At 53.8% G+C, this 22120-nt stretch overlaps 2 protein-coding genes across 2 annotated transcripts; one reads left to right on the top strand and one right to left on the bottom strand.

Moving 5' to 3' along the window:
* Positions 1-1450: 1450 nt before the first annotated feature.
* LOC128269194 (paired box protein Pax-6-like) lies at positions 1451-4989 on the bottom strand. Its single transcript, XM_053006591.1, has 7 exons — positions 4970-4989; positions 3764-3783; positions 3241-3406; positions 2986-3166; positions 2687-2881; positions 2303-2593; positions 1451-2238 (listed from the first exon to the last, which is right to left on the bottom strand). The coding sequence occupies exons 1-7, from the start codon at positions 4987-4989 to the stop codon at positions 1456-1458; spliced, it is 1656 nt and encodes a 551-aa protein (XP_052862551.1). The 3' UTR covers positions 1451-1455.
* A 4670-nt stretch (positions 4990-9659) lies between these two features.
* Positions 9660-16564, top strand: LOC128269626 (plexin-A2). The gene is made up of 9 exons (XM_053007046.1): positions 9660-9848; positions 10351-12019; positions 12107-12646; positions 12751-13527; positions 13602-15559; positions 15639-15820; positions 15906-16036; positions 16099-16244; positions 16369-16564. The coding sequence occupies exons 1-9, from the start codon at positions 9660-9662 to the stop codon at positions 16534-16536; spliced, it is 5760 nt and encodes a 1919-aa protein (XP_052863006.1). The 3' UTR covers positions 16537-16564.
* The last annotated feature ends 5556 nt before the right edge of the window (positions 16565-22120 follow it).

The following is a 22120-nucleotide window of genomic DNA, read 5'->3' on the forward strand; positions in this document are numbered from 1 at the left end:
TAAGAATAATATCGAACGAGACGACACTTGGTGGGACTTGATGTGTGTGAATTGATAAGTAACATGAATTACATATATGATCAAAAAACAAACAAACAAACGAGCAAAAGGAGGAAAACAAACAACACAAATGGAAAACCAAGAAATTGATCCCCGGCGCGCATTATGCCACCCCACGCCGCATACCGCAAGCATTACGCTCAGACGTAAATCAAAAGCAAATCTGAGTAAAAGAAAACAAAAACAAACAAAAAAACAACAACCGCTGAAAATCCGATACTGTCTTTAAGCTGTTTTGCTGGCCTTGTTTTGTCAGTTTCGTACGAATGAAAGAAATTAGCCAACCACCAGAACCCGGAAGCGCACCGTTCGCTTGGCACACACTATACAACTATATAAGGGTTCCGATTTGCGTAACCATTTGCCACAAGTCGAGCTGTGAATTTTTATTTGAAAAAAGAAGTTGATTCGATTCGGGAAGTTTTCGGTTCCCCGGGAAGTATGAGGGAGAAGGGTTCGGTTTCGTGTGTTGGCGAAAGAAATGCAACATCCCATGGGCACACACACTTCCGGCGAAGAACGTAACACCAGCGGAAGAACCCTTTGATTGTGCGTACTTGACTATTTATTGTTTCACTGCGTTCCGCAGCTGTCAGGACTTGCGCGTGCGTGGATACTTCGCAGCTTCGCACTGTGCCTTTGCGGACGTTCTTCCATCGTTCCACTGTTCCACTCTACTTATTTGTCCGATTTGTGCGACCTCGCACTGTCGCACCGATTACGGGTTGGTCACGGGTTTTGTTTTGTTTTATAAAAATACTTATATACTTCAAACATGAGAACAACCATCGTCCTGTCCGGTCGGGCATATAGCCGATCAAGCGCCCACGCCCACTGAATATGAAAGAATATATATCTTTTTGTTTTGTTTGTAATGATATTATCCGATTGTGTAACATTATTTGGCACTACTCTATAGGGCACACGCGCCCTGGTGAAACGCGCGTACGTTCCGTGGGAGGGTCCAGCGGGCGGGCTGGCGGGCTGGCGAGCTCACTCAATATACTTCCGCCCCCCCCCCCCCTCCGCTTTGTACCCCATTGCACCCCGTCCACCCTATATATATATGTGTGTGATCTATATTGTTTCTACTTTGCTACTGTTCGTGTTTTGTCCCTCCCCGACCTCTCTCTCTCTCTCTCTCTCTCTCTCTCTCTCTCTCTCTCGAAATCACACAACTCGGGCGCCCCGGAAGGCGCCGCGGCGTAGAGGTCCCGGAGCGGAGGTATGAGCGTTACTTTTCGCACGCAGAAGCACGACAACGGAAAAACATTTAAAAACAAATGAAAGGCAAAAATGGCGACCGCCCGGGGTTGCCGGGGTCGAGAGAGATACTTAGTACTTGTCGCCGATGATCGGTAGTGATTGAGCCGGCTCGAAGGCGGCTCCCTGCCATTAACTTTTGTTCCACTCGAGCGTCGACTGGAAGCTGAGGACGCCGGCGTTCGGGGGCAGGTTGTACAGCTGGTTCTTCAAGTACATCCCGTTGTAGGACGGATCGACGGCGGCGGCGGCCGCGGCCGTGTAGCTGTGGTGCATGTTGGCGGCGGCGGCGGCCGAGTAGGCAAAGTGATTGTACAACGACTTATCATCCGAGGTAGGTACGTGTGAGAAGCTACTGCTATTGCTTAGTGAAACGGTGCCCATCAGGTTCGAGCAGGTGGACGCATCGAGCGTCGGAGCGGAACTGACGGGGGCACCGCCGCCGCCACCGCCACCATCACTGCCAGCCGCGTTACCGCTGCTACCACCACCACCGCCGTTCGGCCCACCGACATCTCCCCCGTTGGCCGGTGCGTTGGGAAACGCCAGCTTGAACGACATGGCGGCGGGCGAGTGTTGCTGCTGCACCACCACCGGGTGCTGGCCGCCGCCGGTGGGTGGGGCCGCCGACTTGAGCGCCTCCAGGCTCTGGAAGGACGACTCCAGTGGGTACGTTTTGCTCAGGTAGTTACTGTTCGAGTCCTCGACGCACATGTTCGAGTCGTACACGTGCGTCACGAGCGGTGCGGCCAGGTTAAGCGAGCAGGACGAGATGGACGCATTCTGTACGGCCGCCGCGGCCGCCGCTGCAGCTGCAGCCGCCGCCGCCGCTGCCGACGATGAGCCCTCGGACACGGCCTGCGATCGTTGCTTTTCCTCGCGCCTCCACTTGGCCCGCCGGTTGGAGAACCACACCTAAAAAACCGGGAACGGAACGTGACGTTAGACGGACGGGCACTTCACCGTCACCTTCACCTACCTGTATCCGGGCCTCTGGGAGGTTGGTTTTCGACGAGAGCCGTTCGCGCGAGAACACGTCCGGGTAGTGCGTTCGCTCGAACTCCTTCTCGAGAAACTCGATCTGATCGACGGTGAACGAGGTCCGGTTGCGCTGTAGCTTCCGCTTCAGGCTCAGCCGCTCCGTGTCGCTGTCGACGAACGTTTGCTTCGGTGTGCCCGAGGAAGCGGCGGCCGCGGCGGCGGCAGCAGCGGCGGCGGCGGAGGCAGCGTCCAGGTTGGTGAAGCAGTGCTTCATGAACCCCGGGTTACCCTTGGTGTCATGGTCCGCATGGAACGCTTTCGCTTCCGGGTCGCCGACCGCCGGCCCGACCGCCAACCGGTACGCGTCGTTGATCCGCAGCACCGACTCCGCCCCGCTCTGCACCGCCCGGCAGCCGTCGCCGTACTTGTAGTGGATGAACTGGGCGTCGTTGAGCGACTTGCCGGCGGGCAAATAGTTCACCACCTGCCCGTCGCTGAGCGCGTCCTGTGTGTGTGGCTTTTTGCTAAACTCCTTCTGGGCCGTCAGGTTGCGCAGGACCCGGTTGATTGAGGAAACCTAGATGGAGGGGGGGGGGGGGGGAAGGTTGAGCGGAGCGGACCAGATACATCGTAGTAGTGGGGCTAGTCTAGGCTATGTAGTATTGGTAGTAGTGAGCTTACGCTCGGTATGTTCTCCGGTGTGCAGATACGCTCGTTCAGTAGCTTGTCCCGGATTTCCCAGGCGAAAATGTTGGGGCAGTTATTTTTGAACTGGGAAATTTTGTTCACAACCTCGGGCGTCGCCACGCGCGGCTTCGATCCTCCGATGGCACGGGGCCGGATGCTTCCGGTTTCATAGTATCTGGACCGACAAAGGGGGTGGGGATTAGTGACTGGCTGGCGGGCTTTCGCCTTCCCCCGGGGGTGGCTACTTACCGTCCCAGGATTTTGCTGACACAGCCGTTGGAAACTTGCAGGATGCGCGATATGTCACATGGTCGGGCGCCCGCGTGCGCCAGCTCCACGATCCGCTGGCGCGTCGAATCGGGTAACGGGCGGCCGCCCACGAAGATACCCCCGAGCTGGTTCACGCCACTGTGCCCTACAATGCAGTCAAGAGAGATCGTTGAAAAAACCGTGTTGTGTGGTGGGGGGTGGTGGTTAAACTAAAGTCACGTCAACCGATAGACAGTCGGAGAATGGGGGGGGGGGGGGGACACGGGGGTGGACACCCCCCCATAGCTGGGTGGTAGGTAGGATTGGGTAGCAAGGGTCACACGGGGACTAAATCTATAATAGGCGGCGCATCGGCACCGCTGACCCAAACGCAACATGTAACGGTCGATTTGAACCGAGCGCGCGCGCAATTATTTCGAGCGTGGCCCACGTGGCGCCGCCCACGTGGCGCACGGCCCACACGCTCGTGTATCGTAACCAAACAGGGCTAGCAAGCGATTACCTTCGTTTTTGTATTCCATGCTGCGGGAAAAGAGAAAGCGATAGAGTTGGTGAATATTTAATCACTCGGTTTTGGGGCCGCGTGGCCGCGTCGCGTCTAGCAACGCTAGCGCCCCTTTGCCGTTGTGCCAATCGTATTTTTGTTGTCTGTCTTTTTCTCCCTTTTTTGCCCGTTCCGTAATTACAGAAGCCCCCCGGTGCTTGATCGAGGACTCGGGCGATGGACTCCCTGACCCTGACTGGGCGGAGGGGGGGGGGCGGTCCCGATGCGGTGTGCATTCTCTACTTACATGCGGCGACACAGCGCTCAATAAGTACGCACGGCGGCACATTTCTACGGACCGACAATGTTGGCTGCAATGTTTAACAAGGAGGGAACAGATTTTGGTAGATGTCAGGTTAGTCCGGGGAAGAGAAACGGGTTGCACACCGGTGCACCCGCCAAACACCCGCCAGGTTGGTTGGTCAGGGGCTAGCAAACATTGTGTTTTTTTTTTTACGTTCACGGAATCATCTGCATCTCGGGTTTGTGAATGGTTTATTTAATAGAGAGAGAGCGCGCAAAACAGCGAATCGTAGCATAGCTCGTTACTGGCGCCACCGTTACTGCGTGCGGACCTTTGACGGGGGTGGCGCGTAACGCAAGAGCCCGGTGCCTGCGGGTGTTCCGGTTAACATCTCAAACACCACGAGCGCACACATCATCGGGCGGTTCATTCCGGCAAGCTGGTCGAACCATGGGTTTGTTCAAGTGGTTCGAGGCTGCGGCCGAAACGGAACGATTTTAGTGACCTTTCGAACCACCACCTACTGGCCGATCCGATCGATCGTTACAAGCTTGAAACAGGAAACGATCGCGCCAAACAGCTCAAACACCAGCACCAGTTTTCGGTGGCCTCGGCGGTGACTCGATGGTGGCCAAGTTGCTCGAAACCGACCGGAAACCGAGGGCTTTCTGCGGCCATTTATCCGGCTCCGGTGACACACAGTGGCAAACGGAGGCGGCCCGCTCTCGGAGCGAATGCAAATTAATGCGTGAAAATCAGTCATGCGGAAACGAAACGTTTGGGCTCGTTTTGCCCACTTTGGGCACCGCTCAGGAGCGTGCAAACTATCGATAACGCTCGTTATCGGCACCACCACCATCCTGGAATGCAAGTTATCGCCAAAACGGCGGTTTGTTTATGTTTCTGCACATTCTGTTTACCTTGCGTGTATCAAAGCCATTAAATCAAATCGACACCAAATTTACACTACTGCAGCGAATGCGCACCTGACAGCCGAGCTGGGCGACGCGTTTAGTACGCCGCGTTCGAGAGTTAACCCTTTCGCCGGGGCGATTTTCAAATCACGCACTGCTCCGCTCGGGCCGATTGCGGCCCGGAAAAGGTGCCTACACGGACGCACGGACACACCGTGTTCGGTTTTTTGCACTCTCTGGTAAAACTAACTTGCCGTTGACCCGCAGCGAACGGGGTGTAACACAACGATTCCGTTACCGTTACGGCGGCGCGGTGCGTTGAAACGGAAAACCGGGCCGTATAGCCAACGGTACGTCCGCTGCCAGCGAAGGGGGCCCATTTCACAGTGCATGACGGAGATAAATATTGTGCGATAGTCGCCACCGCCAGAGAAGCAATCAACAAGCAAAAGGGTGGACGGCAAAATGAGATCCCAAGTTTTGAGCCATGTTCAGTGTAGGATAATTGTAAAGTCATAAATCCAGTAGACAAACAACAGGTAAATATGCCCCGTTCCACAGGACCGTTTTTTTTTACAGCGCCTGCGGGAGGATTTGCGGAAGGATTGGGCGAACCGAAAGGGCCCTAGGCTGGCGAAGTTGTTTCATGTTTCGGGCTTTTCTGCCCGATTTACATCCCTCGGCGGGGCGGGCGGGACGGGAGAGAGTAGGAATGTAAACTGTTTCAGTGCCTTTGTGTGTGTGTGTGTGTAAGGTCCTTCGAACGTCGACAGACAGGGCGCGCGCTGGGCGATGCGTTGTGCGTACGAAGCGATTCGCATATACACACACACATTTCGTCAGATACGGCAACGGTAGTGTGTTGGTGCGCGCTTGGTCTGGTCTCTGGTGGCCATCCCGTCTGCTGGAGCCGTTCCCTTTTGGTGCAGCGCGCAGTGACGGCCACAGGCAGGCAGACAGCTTCGGCCTTCCTTCCCAGGCCAAAAAACGAGAGAGCGAGAGAGGGAGAGCGAGCAGTGAGACTCTGGAATATGATGTGTGCGTACGAACGGTCGGTCTCGGTGGTGCGTTCTAGGGGTGTCCGTGTTACTCGGGAGTCATAATCGGTCACTTACACACACACACACACACACACGTCCGTGGAGGAGGCTGCTTGTGAAGCTGCGAGAAGAACAGGCAGGCAGAGATCGAAAAAAGGCAGCAGCACAGACACGGGGCGCCGTGGGCCGTGAAAAATTCAAAGTTACTACTCCGATCGTTGTAATGTTGTGAAGTTGCGCGCGTTACACTGTTGTACCATCCCAATCCCCATCCCAATATCCCATCGCAGTAGCGCCGCCCTGGAATATGCCCCGCCGACCCACGGTGCGCGCGGTTACACGCTGCCATAAGTGAATGGACCCTTAGCCCGTGCGGCGGCTCTCCAGGAGTGTCGAAAACTGCATATGGTCGCAGTTTGAGTGATTTCGCGAACTTATCAGGCGGTCCCCGAAAATCGGCGGGCGAAAATGATTCATTTCCGCACGCCACAGGCCACCAAGAGAGGTTGGTTCGCTGACTAATTATCGCCGCGAGTGTTTGGTGTTTGGGTTCTGGAAAACACCGCCAAACAAGGATTCTTTGCTGTGAGAAGCCAAACGAAAAACAGAGAAAAAAAAAACGGAGGAGAAAGAATAGGCTTCGGCAAAAGTGTGCTGCTGGCCAAACGGACTCAGGTGACCAACAACAAAATCAGTGTACTGTGTGTGTGTGCTGGTGTGTTGTGCGTGTGCCACAGGATAAAAAATCGCAAAAAGAAAAGTCCAAACAATTCGCAAAAAGCGAGGTACGGCGGCGGCGGCGGCCATGTAACTCTGTAAGGTACGAGGAGTACGGAAATATAAAAGGCGTGATCGGTGGCGGCCCACACGAAGTAATGGCGGCTTGTAACCTCGGGTGTGCGCACCGAGAGAGCAGAGCATAAGCAGCAGCAGAGCCGCGCCGCGCCGCCAATGTTGCAACGGAGAAATATGCTATCGAACAGCGCACAGCTTCCACGCTCGCGTCCAGAACGCTCTACTACATGGTTGCCGACGAAGGAGGGGGGCCAAAGGAAAAGAGAAAACAGTCAGCGGCGGCGATAATCGTCCCCTCATCTCGTCCCCGGTGTGTGTGTGTGTGTGGCGCCGTGCAATTAACGTTAGCTTTCGGCCCAGGCCTGGCCTCTGGCCTCTGGCGACGGAAAAGTCGGTTTTCCCAGTCCCCGGTTGGAAACGGACATTACACACCTACCTTCCTGCTGCTGTTACTTTGTAAGTGAGTGGCGTGCCCGAGTGGGCGGGTGCCTTTTTACAGATTTTACAGATTGGTGCCGAAGCTTCTCCCTCGCAGGGTGCCCTGTCCGGTCAGGGGTCGCAATGGTTCGCAAATCCTTTTTGGTCATATTGGACATATTCGGCACTTCGCCCGGGCCGAGGCCCCAACGAGGAGATTGCGAATATATGAGTGCGAATGAGCTGTTGGAGAAATAGTTTTGACACACGGGCGAACACACGGTACCTTGACCAAAAAGGGGCGATAGTTCGGCGATGCTTTGCAAAAGGATGCTGCCCATCAATCAACCACGGTCTCCTATGAACATAAACTATCAATAACCGCGCGTCGGGTGCGTCATCGACAGTTCCCCGTTCGACTCTGCTATCAACTGGAACAGGAAACCCGGCGATAGAGTGTCCCATAAATTCGCTGATTCCCCACCCCCCGGGGGCGCAAGATCTCGCAAGATCGCACATCGTCGTCGTCGGTCATTCACCGATCGGCTTGGTGTTTTTACAAGCTGGATGTTACTCACAGCAAGCGTAAGAGCATTTGCTAGACATTGCAGGCATTACCATTACCATTGGATTGGCCACCGGAGTGCGTTGTCGGAACGATTTAACGATTTGTTGCTGTGCAAAAGACGTCAGCTTACACCCTGACGCTGTGCGCTCAACTGCGAATAATAAGAAAATTATTTCAAAACCAATTCAGCTCCACTTCAAAGCAAAAGTAAACGCAGTGGTTTCGTCGCAGCTGTGCAGTTGCTGTTGCTGATAGCCGAATACGGTTGTTTCCACTTACCCTTTCGAGTCAGGGCCAAACAAAAGTTAATTACTAGCCGGCTTTCCCGGCACTCATATCGCTTCGGCGTCCATGGTGTGATCGAGCCCTTGGTTTTGGGGAATATTTCTAGCGATGCCCTAACGGCGCCGGGCCACCACCCACCCACCCTCAAAAAAGATGCTGTGTTTGGTGTACCCTTTGTTTAGTGTTGGCACATTCTGGTACGGTCGGCTCAACCGTCGCCGTCGAGTGAGATCACCCGAGCACCGGAAGCGTAGCAAATTGGCGACTGTAAAGTTTTGCTTTAAGAGTGTATACAACACTGGCGGCCCACCCTTGGACCTTTTTGGACCGATCGCGACAAAACGGTCCCAACAGCACACACAGTACCGCAGTGCCTCAGTGGAAGTCATACGATAACTACGCAGTTTTTTCCAGACGGCCAGACCAGTCGATCTTAACAGTTCGGTGTAATCGGTAGTGCGGTTTTTCCAGCCATTCGTGGGTTCGCTTGCAACCGTTTTCAAACATCAAGGGCAGCAAAAATTCTACCCGCAAACCAGTGGGCAGTGTAGGCAACCTGTCAACTCTAGAGTGTGTTTTTCCAGAACTTCCCCAGAAAGCGGTAGATGCGTCGGCCGGAAAGCCAAAGTTATGAAAAACAGTGGGGCACCGCGTTTTTAGCGGCTTTCCGGCGGGCTTGGGCAAACATTTGTTGCAACTGTGCGCGTGGACACACCACTGGAACTTCAACAGTCAGTGCCGATAGCCTTGCGCTATCGTGTGTTGGGGTGTTCCTCTCCCCCGTTTGATGCACAGAAAGGTGGCCAGCCTGGGGTGGACAGCAAATGAAAGTGTAACCTAAGCGCATGCGTTGTGGGAACGCATACTCCTGCGCTCCTTCCTGCGTGGTGCTGCTGCTACACCCACCGCCCAACACAATGCAATAATCAGTACACGAAGTAATATCTATTACTGAGCGGCTTTTTCCTTTAAGTCTTTTAGCGTACCAATGGAATCACCCCTGCAGCAGTACCTAATGGTTGACTCCCAGGGGGGAGGGTGCGGGGGGGTGGAGGGGGTAGTATCTGCTATGGTGATGCACGGTAAGGTAATTTGTTGAGGAGCCGACCGACCGGACCGACGATTCGCTCGGTAGGTAGTGTCCAGAAAAGGTTGCTTTGTTGCAGTCGTATTGGCATTGGCTGAACTTACAAAACGGCAAGAAACACAGGAGTAATCGTTTCCTATCGCTGTTTGCTAACCCTAGTTGCAAGGCCAGATCGGCCTGCACCTGCCGGCCGGCCGAGACGAATCGTTGTTTTTGTTTCGTACAAACAGTGCAAATCGGTTTTTCGCTGGCACATATTAACGGAAAATGTTTCCTTTTATCCATTTGGTATTCTTTGATGTTGGGAAAATCGCTTAGCGAAAACAATAAACTTAATTTCCTCCACATCATAATGTTTTGCCAACTGCGCAAATAAGGTTACATGTCGCTATCGTTACATTTACCAAAATTATAATCATTATTACATTTCACGCGATAGCAATGGAAGCTTACGTGTAAGTTTGTGTAACCGATTGTTTTCTTTTTTTTTAGAGTTTATAGGAGATGGAGCGGTTCCAGCGCTACGGTATCATCCTTATCATCCTCATCGGCGTACTATGTGCCCAACCAAAGGCCAATCATTTGTTCCCGGCAAAGGGAAGCAATGCCACAGACCTTAGCAGTCGACTAGTTAGTCAAATAGTTTTCAATTCTACACTCAATCATCTAGCGGTAGACAGAAGCACAGGGAATGTAAGTATTCATGGGGTTTTCATGGACATACAAGCATATTTTCTTCAAGCGTACAGCATATTCACTGCCTGCTAAACGCCTAGTGCAGCACAGTGCAGTGGCGTGGGAAAAGATCATATTTTTTGTGGGAGAGAGAAAGTTTCTCCCTACTTACTAAGAACATTCACCCTCTCGTTGTACAGCCGAAAGGGCCGTTGCCTGGCATCGATTTCTTTTTCCACAAGTTGAAGCCAAAAATAGCGCGAGTAGGACGTGCTTAAGAGTTTATTAACTAATTCGTTCCGGTTGCCGGATGGTCAGAATATTTACATCGCCCTACTGCAAGCTTTGGTAGCATTGCTGAGAAAGTCATCAATTAACACCAAAAATAGAACGTTTATGACCCGGTCCGATGGCTTCCGGTCTTACGGACCCCCCTGTTTCCGGGTTCCGGATGCTTGACAATGTTGTGGTTCTAAAAATCTCTATATGATCTCTTTTGCGTTCGACTTTGTTTTTGCAGGTCTATATAGGAGCACTAAATAAGCTGTATCAAATAACGAACGATCTAAACATCGTGACAGCCGTAACGACGGGTCCTCAAAATGATTCGTACCAGTGTACGATCCTTGAGTGTCCGGGCGATGCCGTAAAGAAGCCGATGGACAACGTCAACAAGGTGCTGCTAATCGACCAGAATGCGAAAAATCTGATCGTGTGCGGTTCGCTGTTCCAGGGAATCTGTCACATCCGTAACCTGCACAACATCAGCACCGTCGAGCACGAGGTGTTGGAAGCAGTCGTCGCAAACACGGCCAACGCGAGCACGGTCGCGTTCATCGCGCCCGGCCCACCGCTGGCGTCGCCGGAGAACAATGTCCTGTATGTGGCGGTCACGTTCACGAACAATTCGCCCTACCGTAGCGAAATACCGGCAGTGTCCTCACGCAGTTTGGCGCGGGATCGATTGTTTCAGTTGGCGGCCAGCGCCGTCACGACTGGCACCCGGCTGTTCGTTAACAATTATGCGCGCGAGACGTACATTATCAATTACGTGTATGGGTTTAGCTCGGATCGGTTCTCCTACTTCCTAACGACTCAGTACAAAAGCAGTTCCCATTACGCCTCGAAGGAACGTATCACCAAGCTGGTGCGTATATGCCAGGACGACTCGCACTACCATTCGTACACCGAGATCCCGGTGGACTGCACCAGCAAGGACGGGACGAAGTTCAAAATCGTAAGCGCAGCGTACGTTGGTAAGCCGGGCCACGAGCTCGCCCAAAGCCTCGAGATCACGACGAGCGACGATGTACTGTTCGCCGTGTTCGAAGCAACGTCCGCCAACCGGTCTGCTCTGTGTGTGTACTCGCTGAAAGCGGTGCGTAAGAAGTTCATGCACAACATCAAGAAATGCTACAATGGAGAGGGACTGCGTGGATTGGATTACATCTCGCAGAACATGCCGTGCATTGCGACCAAGCTGCAGACGATCGGGGAGGACTTTTGCGGCCTGGACGTCAACTCTCCGCTCGGTGGCGAGCAGGCGGTTGCCTCGCTCGCAGTGGTACTGTCCGAAGAGCGTATGACTTCGGTGGCGGTAACGGCCACTTCCAACTTCACCGTCGTGTTTATCGGTACCGAGACGGGGCAGCTGAAAAAGATTGTCATGGAGTCGTCCACGTCGGCGATGCAGTACGCGACGATGAACGTTGACGTCGGCTCGCCGATCCAGCCCGACATGCATCTCGATCCGGAAAACGATGACCTCTACCTGATGTCGCGCTACAAACTGTTCAAGATTCGCATCTATGACTGCTCCATCTACAGCACGTGCATTTCCTGCCTTTCGGCTAAGGATCCCTTCTGCGGGTGGTGTTCGCTCGAGAATAAGTGCAGCCGGAAGTATGAGTGCCAGAACAATTCGAAGGACCCACTGTCATGGCTGAGCTACAAGTCTGGCAAATGTACCACGATCACGAGCGTCACGCCGCACCAGCTACAGCGTACTACTGCCCGCACCCTCGAGCTTATCATTGAAAATTTACCCAACCTCAAGGAACCGCTTGTTTGTGCGTTCACCTTTGCCAACATGGAGAAACCGATCATCACGAACGCAACGAAGAAGCGCAACGGTGTGAACTGCACTACGCCTCGGACTGATTTGCTGCCACAGATTGGATATGGCGAGAGTGAGTGTTGTTTGCTAGTCCTGTGCCGACAAACTATTATTCTACATATTCGTTTCCCTTTTCCGCCCCTTTCCGCCCTTCTTTCAGATCATTTCAATGCGACACTGTCGATTAAAACATCCCAAGGGCCAGACATAGTGTCTACCACGTTCACGTTCTTTGATTGCAGTACGCACTTGTCCTGCACACAGTGCGTTTCGTCCAAGTTCCCGTGCGATTGGTGCGTGGAGGCGCACCGTTGCACCCACGATACGGCGGAGAACTGCCGTAACGACATCCTGGTGACTGGTATCAGCCGCATCGGCCCGAGCTATCGGTCCGGTCCCGGCTTCTGCCCGACGATCAACGTGACGGGCGATGGGTCAGAGATTCTGGTACCGGCTGGTTCCAAGAAATCGGTCAAGGTGAAGGTGCACATCATTGGTCAGTTTATCGTGCAGACACGCTTCGTGTGTCAATTCAACGTCGAGGGTCGGGTGACGAGCGTTAACGCGCAGTTGCTCGGCGACACGATCTACTGTGATGCGATGGAGTTCACGTACTCGGCGAAAACGTCCAAGCTGAATGCAACCTTTGCCGTCATCTGGGGTGGCTCGAAACCTCTAGACAATCCGAATAACATTCACGGTAGGTTTTTTGTGGCCGGGTTTTCAACCGTTGCATTCGGCATCCGTTGCATCCTTTCGTACCATTCGTTCGTGTTATTTCATTCATTCATTCCCTTTTATCAGTCGTTATATACCGGTGTCGAGACATGTCGGACAGTTGCGGCGTGTGCCTGGCGCTGGATGAGAAGTACAAGTGTGGCTGGTGCTCGTCATCGAACACCTGTGAGGTCGAGGACCAGTGCGGTATCTCGGGCAAGGTGGAGGGCCAAAACAAGACCGACTGGTTGAACAATCAACAGACTTGCCCCAATCCGGAGATCCACTCGTTCGACCCGAAAACGGGCCCGTGGGAGGGCGGCACCAACATTACCATCCGTGGTATCAATCTGGGCAAGAAGTTCGAGGACGTGTACGGTGGTATCAAGATCGCTGGCATCGACTGCATGCCGTTCCGGGAGTTGTACGTGCAGACAAAAGAAATCGTATGCAGTGTCGATGGACCGGGCGTAAAGTCACATCGGTCGGGGCGCGTCGTGGTGCAGATCTCGGACTTCCGCGGGGAATCGGCGAACGATTTCGAGTTCGTGGACCCCGAAATCAAAAACTTCGAACCGAAGCACGGCCCAATCGCGGGTGGTACAACGATCAAGATTGTTGGTAAGTACCTCAACACCGGCAGCCGTGTACGCGCTTTCCTCGATCAGCACGCGTGCGAGATACTGAGTACCAACGACCGGGAGGCCACCTGCCGCACCACTGCCGTACCGAGTCAGATGCATGGTAAACTGAAGATGGTCTTCGACAACGGTGTACGGGAGCTGAATGGCGATCTGTTTGAGTACGTGCCGAACCCGTGGATCGATTATGTGACGTCGGGACACGAAAGTAAAACGGCGAAAGGTATAGTCATTAGCGCATCTTCTTGGTCGATAAAGATAAAGATTACAATGCTATCTTTTGTTTGTTGCGTTCAGGAATTCCTGCCGGCGGCATCAAGATGGCCGTGCATGGCAAAAACTTCGGCTCCATCCAGCGGCCCCAGATTTACGTTTACTACAATGGGCAGATCTCGTTGAACGAGTGCAACACAATCAACCCGCAGCTGATGGAATGCTTTTCACCAAAGATCGATATCCAGGACGATCCGTTCAAGAGCTCGGACGAGCCGCTCAAACTAGAGTACGGCTTCATCATGAACGATGTGATGGCCGTGCGTAACCTGTCCGCACAGTGGGGTAGCTTCTTCGAGCTTTACCCTAACCCGACGTATCAGCAGTTCGACGAGGTGAAGCACTTCAACAGCGACTACCTCACGATCAACGGTCGCAACATGGATCGCGCCTGCAAAGAGAGCGACGTGGTGGTGAAGATTGGAGACAACGCGGTATGCAACATAACGTCACTTTCGCGTCAGCAGCTCACGTGCCGCCCACCCATGGACCCGGACACGAAGAAGGTGCACGTCAAGGTGATCGTCGGCAACTCGCTCCAGTTCGATATAGGCTACATGGTGTACTCGTCGGCCGGCATCTTACCGAGCTTCAACAGTAAGGCAGTCATCTTTACCGTGATCGTAGCGATCGCACTGTTCTTCATCGTGATCGTTGCGTTGGTCGTGGCGTATCGTAAGAAAACGAGTGAAAACAATCGTGTGCTGAAGAACATGCAAGAGCAGATGGACATACTCGAGCTACGGGTTGCCGCCGAGTGCAAGGAAGCATTTGCGGAACTGCAGACGGAGATGACTGACCTCGGCGGTGACATCACGTCCGGCGGCATACCGTACCTGGTGTATCGCTCGTACGCGATGAAGATCCTTTTCCCGAACCACGACGATCATGTGGTGCTGCAGTGGGAGAAGCCAGAGCTGCTGCGCAAGGAAAAGGGCCTCCGCCTGTTCGGCCAGCTGGTGATGAACAAAACGTTTCTGCTGTTGTTCATTCGTACGCTCGAGAGCAATCGTTACTTTTCGATGCGCGAGCGCGTGAATGTGGCCTCACTGATCATGGTTACGCTGCAAAGCAAGCTGGAGTACTGTACCGACATCCTAAAGACGCTGCTGGCCGAGCTGATCGAGAAGTGCATCGACGGAAAGTCACACCCGAAGCTGCTGCTGCGCCGCACGGAATCGGTGGCGGAGAAAATGCTGTCTGCCTGGTTCACCTTTCTGCTGTACAAGTTTCTGAAGGAGTGTGCCGGTGAGCCACTGTACATGCTGTTCCGCGCGGTCAAGGGCCAGATCGACAAGGGCCCGGTCGATGCGATCACACACGAGGCCCGGTACTCGCTGAGCGAAGAGAAGCTCATTCGGCAGATGATCGAGTTTAAGGTGATCACGGTGTACGCCAGCATCACACAGCCGCCGATCCTGTGCAATAATATCGAAATGATTCCCACCAACACTGAAAACATTCCAGTCAAGGTGCTCGACTGCGACAGTATCGGGCAGGTGAAGGAGAAGTGTCTCGATACGATTTATAAAGCGATCCCCTGGAGCCAGCGGCCACGCAAAGAGGATCTCGATCTCGAGTGGCGCACCGGTAGCGCTGGTCGACTGATTCTGTACGACGAGGACTCGACCTCGAAGACGGACGGTGAGTGGAAGAAGCTGAACACACTGCACCACTACCGAGTCAGCGAGGGCGCCTGCCTCAGCCTCGTACCGAAGGAAAGCTCGATCTACAATATCACGCTGCTGGGCGAGAAATACTCGGAGAAGATACATAAGTACGAAACATTAAACATATCGAAGTTCGTCTCACCGTCGCCTCCGTTCAGTCGCGCCGGCAGCCCGATGAACGTGGATTTACAAGAAAACAGCCTAAAGTATTGGCACCTGGTGAAACACCACGACAGCGATGGCTCGAAGGAAGGTGAACGCGTTAATAAGATGGTTTCGGAGATTTACCTTACTCGACTGTTAGCCACTAAGGTGAGTGTTTCGGCTCGGATCCCGACAATGCACATCGTTCCGATGTTCCACTAACCATTACACATCTTCACACACACAGGGTACGCTTCAGAAATTTGTCGACGACCTGTTCGAAACCATCTTCAGCACCGCACACCGTGGCTCCGCACTGCCACTAGCAATAAAGTACATGTTTGATTTCCTAGACGATCAAGCGCTTTTACATGGTATTACCGATCCGGAGGTTGTGCACACCTGGAAGAGTAACAGTTTGCCGTTACGGTGAGTTACGAGCCCCATGCTCATCTGCCCATTCTTCCCAACTCGGGGAAGTGATATGTAACGTGTGTATTCTTTGTTCCCGCAGCTTCTGGGTGAATCTCATAAAGAATCCTAACTTCGTTTTTGATATTCACAAGTCCAATATCGTGGACTCTTGCCTTTCGGTTGTGGCTCAAACGTTCATGGACTCGTGTTCAACGTCCGATCACCGACTAGGTAAGTGTGCCCGTGCAAACTCTCGTTCGACCTAGATGCTGAGTGTCATATTTCATCAACAGGGAAAGATTCTCCGAGCTCAAAGCTGCTGTACGCTAAGGACATTCCCTCGTATCGGGAATGGGTCGAGCGATACTATAACGACATCAGAGAAATGCCCGCCATCTCGGATCAAGACATGAACGCGATGCTGGCCGAAGAGTCTAGGGTAAGTGTGCTATGTTTCCCCGAAGCAGCGCCAGCGACACAAGTAGGCACCACAGCATATGGTTTACGGTGTTGCGCATGTTCATTGTCTTATTATTTTCTTCCGCTTCCACTTCGGTTTCCAGTTGCATACGACCGAATTTAATACCAACTGCGCCCTACACGAGCTTTATCAGTACGCAGTCAAATACAACGAGCAACTGACAGTCACGCTGGAGGAGGATGAGTTTTCGCAGAAGCAGCGTCTGGCATTCAAGCTGGAGCAGGTGCACAGTATCATGTCCGCGGAGTGAGAGAATAAGATTGCATATAATTGATGATGAGACGGATCGTGGAGGGGCGGAGAGGGGGGGGATTGGGGTACGCGACATAAATTATAGTGCAGAAAAATTATCTATGTATAGATGGTAAGCTACGAATACAGTTTTGCATGAGAATTCAGCAAGAAAACACGTACAGAAACTCGTAAAAAGACAGAAACCCACACCGAAACAGCCATGCATAGCCACACATACACACACACACACACACAAACTCATATATACGAGTATATAAGAGTATATGTCTATATATATATACTCTTATATATACAGATATATATATAAACCCAAACGTGCGTGCACACGTGTTTGTATACAAACGTACGCACACAGACACACACACACACACACAACATATTCATATGCATTCATACACAGGGATACACACTACAAAATACTGTATGAGATATTCATGTTGTGAGCCAGAGAAAACAAACCGTAATGCGTGTACCGGATTGTGAAAACGAAACAGAAAACGATACAAAGAAAAAACGAAAAAAAAGAAACGCAAACAACCATTCGTCTAATACTCCTTGTGAAATTATGTCAAGAAAACGAAAAACCTACGCAACGCCTTGCATCGCTACTGTCGCCGCCGGTGGTCTGGTGGCATATGGCGTGGCAATGGTACGCCAGGCAGGCGTGCAAAATATCATGTTTTCGAGAGGGAACATCTTGCGTCGGTTTGAGATTAACTCTAACAAACGTTTGCGATTGCGATCGAAAGCTGGGCTTGCAAAACCGGGCAAAGCAAAACATACTACTCAGACGTGTGATGGCGTGATGCAGGATAAACAATAAACCCGAAAACAAAGCGGCGGCGGAGAGGGCGGGATATTAATCAATTAGCGATATCGGCACTCTGCGTACGGAATATCTTAGACATTTGTGTAAAGAAGAAAAACAAAACTAATCATGTCTCGAAACGGAAAGCAAAAACGGAAGAAACAGTCAAAATCGATCGTAAAGCTTGCGGCAAAGCACTGAACTCTAAACTACTGGTCATCAGATGGTTTTAGCGGCGCATCACCACCAGAAGCAACCATCCTGAATGTCATTTCAAATCTGTCCCGTATAGCTCAAGAAGAAACGAAAAAAGTCTAAATGTAATAAAAATGAACTGTGTAATTGATGTGTTATAAGTTTTTACTAAAATATAAGCTGATGATTTTATTAGTAAACGGTTTCGCGTGTTTGCTTTCCGTGGTGCAGTTGCGAGGAGCAGAAACAGCCTGCAGTGCCTGCTGAGCGTGCAGCATCACGCGTACGGGGGCAGAAGCCGTCAGCCCCCTCTCTAACGGTGTCGGTCCAACGGGCTGCGCGAGGTACTTCAAAATCACCATCCCGATCGACAGTTGCCGCTAGTGACACCTAGATGGCGGTACCGGCGGTGGCGGTAGTGCGAAGTAATCCATTTCCGTTGCCCCTTGCCTTGAAGCGTACTTCGGCGGGTCAGTATTTAAAGGCTTTGAAGGCTTCCCACCGTTACTACAAGCCGTTCCGGTCGAAGCAAAACCCGCCGTTGTGCCAAAAAGCTGGTTCGAACGGCGAGGCGAGTACGAGCTTAGAACCTTACGGGTTCGAATCCGTCCCCAACGTCATAACAAGGGTGCCCAGCGGTGGTGCAGTAGCGTCCTTCCCGTACGTACCGATGCAACTCGGCCGCGCCGTCCGCATTCTCCGGAGCTCCCGTGTAGCAAGCCAGATGCCAGCTTGACACAAGCTACAGGCTCCTGGCAGGCAGACAGGCAGGTCCGCGGATGATTTTCGACCCCCCCCAACAGACGCGGTCCGAGCAGTCGCACAAGGTGGGGCACACCACACACACCGCGAGCTGTGCGAGCTGAAACCGAAATCGAAACCGAAAAGAAAAAGGAAGAAAGAAAAACAACAAAAAAAACGGAGTCGGAGAGCCCCAAAACGTCACCGATTTCCCCGGGCAGGCGCAGAGTGTGGCGCGAGAAAAACAGTTCCAACGCTCTCACCACGGGGAATCAGTAAAAATGTCGATCTGTCACCAGCCAGCAGCGTACGCGCTTGTTTGCGATGTTTTACGCCAGTAGCCGAGTGTCGTCAATTAGTTTCGGCCAACGAGCAAACGAGCGAGTTCCGTCGACTTTCCCCAACAGCCCAACAGGAGCCCAACCAGCAACGGCAGCAACAGCAGCAGCGGCAGCGGCCAGCAGTCTCCGTGTGAGGACCGTACACGGACCGTAAACGATGTCGCGGCGAACCGCAGCGAACTGCTAAGACTGCGGGGCCGTATTGTGTGGGCCGAATGAAGGGTGGGAAAGTGAAAAGTTGCCCCGTTCGTTCCTCAACCAACAATCGCCCACCCCCCCGCTTAACATCCCCCCTCCGACCGTTCGCACGCTCCGACCCACGGACGGTGTAGGCTCAGGCCAATGTGTTCCTCCAGCCGAAAGTCCCGAAATCTTGGGGCCCCGAAATCCTGGGGGGTTTAGTTTATCCTTTGGGGCCAAACGGTAACACACACGCGAACTACAACATCCTGTGTGTGTGTGTGTGCGTACGGGTGTGTGTGAATCAGAATATGTGGGAACCCGTCGAATCGATATATTGTTTTCGGATGCCGTTTGCCGTTTTGCTTTTTGCCCTGCAGGAGAGGGCTCCACGCTCCCCCCCGGGATAGCTGGACCCGGAGTGTGTGTGTGTGTGTGTGTGTGTTGAGTGTGCTGTTTATACGCGGCCATTGTGCCGCACTTTTCCGCAATCAATCGAATCCGCAATCCGCCAGCCAGCCAGCCAGTGGACGCGTTTTCTGTCCGCCTCCGGACCGGGGCTCGGACTTGACACAAGCCAAGCGCGAGCCCGGGGAGACAGGCGGCGGCCGCCGTATCTTCAGGTGTTGTCAGGGCGCAGATATTGCGATTGCACTGCTCGCCCACTGACGACGCGCACACATTTGGTTGGTAGAACGCGGATACAATGAGGACGCGGGACGGGGCCGATTCGATGGTCGGTGCCGCGGTGGTGTCCTGGTCCGGGTCTACATAGACAGCTACATAACATATGTGCGCCCGCCCCGGGGCGACGGGGGTTGCCTTATCTTGGCAAATAATATTGTTATTATTATCATTAAAGCTGGCCCAGCGGATCGCCGGGCTCATTTTGACGGCCGGATCTACGGACGGGACGGGGTCTTATATGGTTCCCTACATAGCACTCTCCCGCCCCCCTTGCGGAGACCCTCGTTAGCCTCCCAAATTAGCCCGCCCGTCACCACCACCAGCAGCAACCCGCCACCAATCAACTACCAGAGTACCAATTCCGAGAGTGTGTTCCGTGTCCTTTCTCTTACACGCGCGCCCCCCCCAGGTATGGACGATACTTTCTACGAGCGAAAGGCGTCAACGAACGATGGCTTCACCCACGGGTACTACTGGAACACGGGACAGGGGCTCGAAGTGCATACCGACCGGACCAACCACCGGCTGCCGAAAGGTTTCGAAGCGAACATGAATCACCATCACCACCATCAGCAGCAGCTGGGAGGTGGGAGCGGCACCAGCGGCACCAGCAGTCCGGCCCAGTCCGGAGAGACCGTGGGCAGGCTGAAGGCGGCGGTCACCGATCCGGCGGCGGCTGCTGGCGGCTACTGGGACCCCACCAAGCAGGGCCCGGGGATGGGAATCGGCCTCCGGGATGCGGTGTTCGAGCCGGGTCCTTCCAGCTATGGCTACGGCGGCGACGACGGCTGGAGCCCGCGGTCCGGCAGTGCCGCCGCCTCACTGTACCTGCCGGGTGCCGGGCCATCCGAGCTCCCCGCCAACCACGGTGGCCAGCTGGCCAACGGGGGCGTCCGGACCGGCCGTAAGCTACCGAACCCGACCGGGAGGGCCGCCACCGCCGCCGCCACGAATGGCAGCAAACGCCAGCTGCCGCAGCCGAAGGGGGCGGCTGGCGTCGGATCGCTGTTCGGTGGCAGCACCGACCTGCGGCTCGCCCAGTCCTCGCCAACCGTCCGGAAGCTGCCGATTCCGGCGCAGCGATCCCAGCTGAAGGGTGGAAGCGGTACCTCGCCGTCGGCGGGACCGCAGCCGCCGCTGATCGACAACTTCAACATCGATCTGTCCGTGAAGGTGAGCTATCAGCCTCCCCGACCCCCCGACCCGACCCAACTCGCCCATCCTTCCAGCCCTTTTTCCGGTACAAAAAAATCCCCATCTTTCTCGCTCTCTCTCTTTCTCTCTTCTTCTCTCGCTGGCTCTATCGTCCCTATCGCTTGTTCGCTCGCCCTCGCCCCCCACCCCCGCCGCCTCACGCGCCCCCTCACTGCCGCGTACTGCGTCCCGCTGTGTCGCTAAGTAGAGTGTGTGTGGCTCGTTTAGTGGTAGTACACGCGATCCATTTCCGGTTGCGGTTTCGGTTTACACGCGCGTCCTGTCCTCTCAGCGTCACTCAGCGCAAAGCAGCAGCCTTCCGACCACTTAAAGTGGTCGACATGGCGGCGCACCATTAAGCGCACCGAGAGGGGGCCACACAGTCCGACAGGATGCACCCCGCTGCTAGAGTGCAGGACACAGCAGGACACCCGGCCACTCCGAGTCTACTCCGAGATGAAGTGGCCGTGGCGTGGCTGTCATTCGTTTGCCGTCGCCTGTCGTTGATGGTGAGCGACCGCGCGCGCGCCCGCCCGATCCGGTCCGGCATAACCCCCGTGTGTCTCATATCTCCTACTAACCCCGGTTCCTCCCCCCCTCATCATCCCTCTCTGTCTGTCGCTCTTTCGCACTCCTTCTCTCTCGGTTCGCCTGACCCAGACTACCGATCCGTGATCGTAGCACTAGTAGGTGTAGTACGTGTAGTAGTGTCTCTGTGTGTGCGTGTGTGTGTTTTGACAGCTAGTGATCGTTTCACGGCGCACGGCGTATCGCTTCCCTGCTCCGTCGTTCATCTCGGCCCTTGACCCGTCCTATCGTTGGCTGACCTATCGGCTATCATCGTAGATTCCACCATTCCACCAGATCACCATCACCATCACCACCACCACCACCAACTGTACACTGTACACTTCAGTACACACTAAGATGTCTACGTTTCCAGTCGTCCTCGTCGTCGTCGTCGTCGGTGTCCTCGTGTGTCGCGCGTGTTAATGCGCATGGCTTTAGACCTGGTCGGACCCCCGATGGAGCATCAATCCCCGGGCAATGGCTTCTGGCACAACCTTGTTTCACCCTTGTCAACACACCGTATCAGCAATAACCGTTCCGTTCCCTCCCCACACCACAGAAGCTCAGCACGCGTGCGCAGCTCAGTAGCTCAGTTCAGCTCAGCAGCTCAGCAGCTCAGTTTAGCTCAGTTTAGCTCAGTTTAGCTCAGTTTAGCTCAGTTTAGCTCAGTTCAACTCAGCAGCACAGAAGTTCAGTAGCTCAGTATAGCTCAATTCAGCTCAGTAGCTCAGTTTTGCGCAGTTCAACTCAGCAGCTCTTAAGTCTAGTAGCTCAGTTCAGCTCAGCAGCTCAGTTGCTCAGTACAACTCAGCAGCGCAGCAGATCAGCGGCTGCTAAACAGGCTGCTCCGAGTGTGCTCCGGT

This window comes from Anopheles cruzii, chromosome X (genome assembly GCF_943734635.1).
Source record: "Anopheles cruzii chromosome X, idAnoCruzAS_RS32_06, whole genome shotgun sequence".
Classification (NCBI taxonomy): domain Eukaryota; kingdom Metazoa; phylum Arthropoda; class Insecta; order Diptera; family Culicidae; genus Anopheles; species Anopheles cruzii.

What these genes read in the sequence shown, in the direction of transcription:
- LOC128269626 (XM_053007046.1), top strand. Translation starts at nt 9,660, where the DNA reads ATGGAGCGGTTCCAGCGCTACGGTATCATCCTTATCATCCTCATCGGC. An exon ending in CGAAAGTAAAACGGCGAAAG is followed by an intron (nt 13,528 to 13,601) that starts GTATAGTCATTA and finishes TGTTGCGTTCAG; the next exon opens with GAATTCCTGCCGGCGGCATC. An exon ending in AACGTCCGATCACCGACTAG is followed by an intron (nt 16,037 to 16,098) that starts GTAAGTGTGCCC and finishes TTTCATCAACAG; the next exon opens with GGAAAGATTCTCCGAGCTCA.
- LOC128269194 (XM_053006591.1), bottom strand. Translation starts at nt 4,989, where the DNA reads ATGGCTTTGATACACGCAAG. An exon ending in CACCGGAGAACATACCGAGC is followed by an intron (nt 2,882 to 2,985) that starts GTAAGCTCACTA and finishes CCCTCCATCTAG; the next exon opens with GTTTCCTCAATCAACCGGGT. An exon ending in TGCAGAGCGGGGCGGAGTCG is followed by an intron (nt 2,594 to 2,686) that starts GTGCTGCGGATC and finishes CATGACACCAAG; the next exon opens with GGTAACCCGGGGTTCATGAA.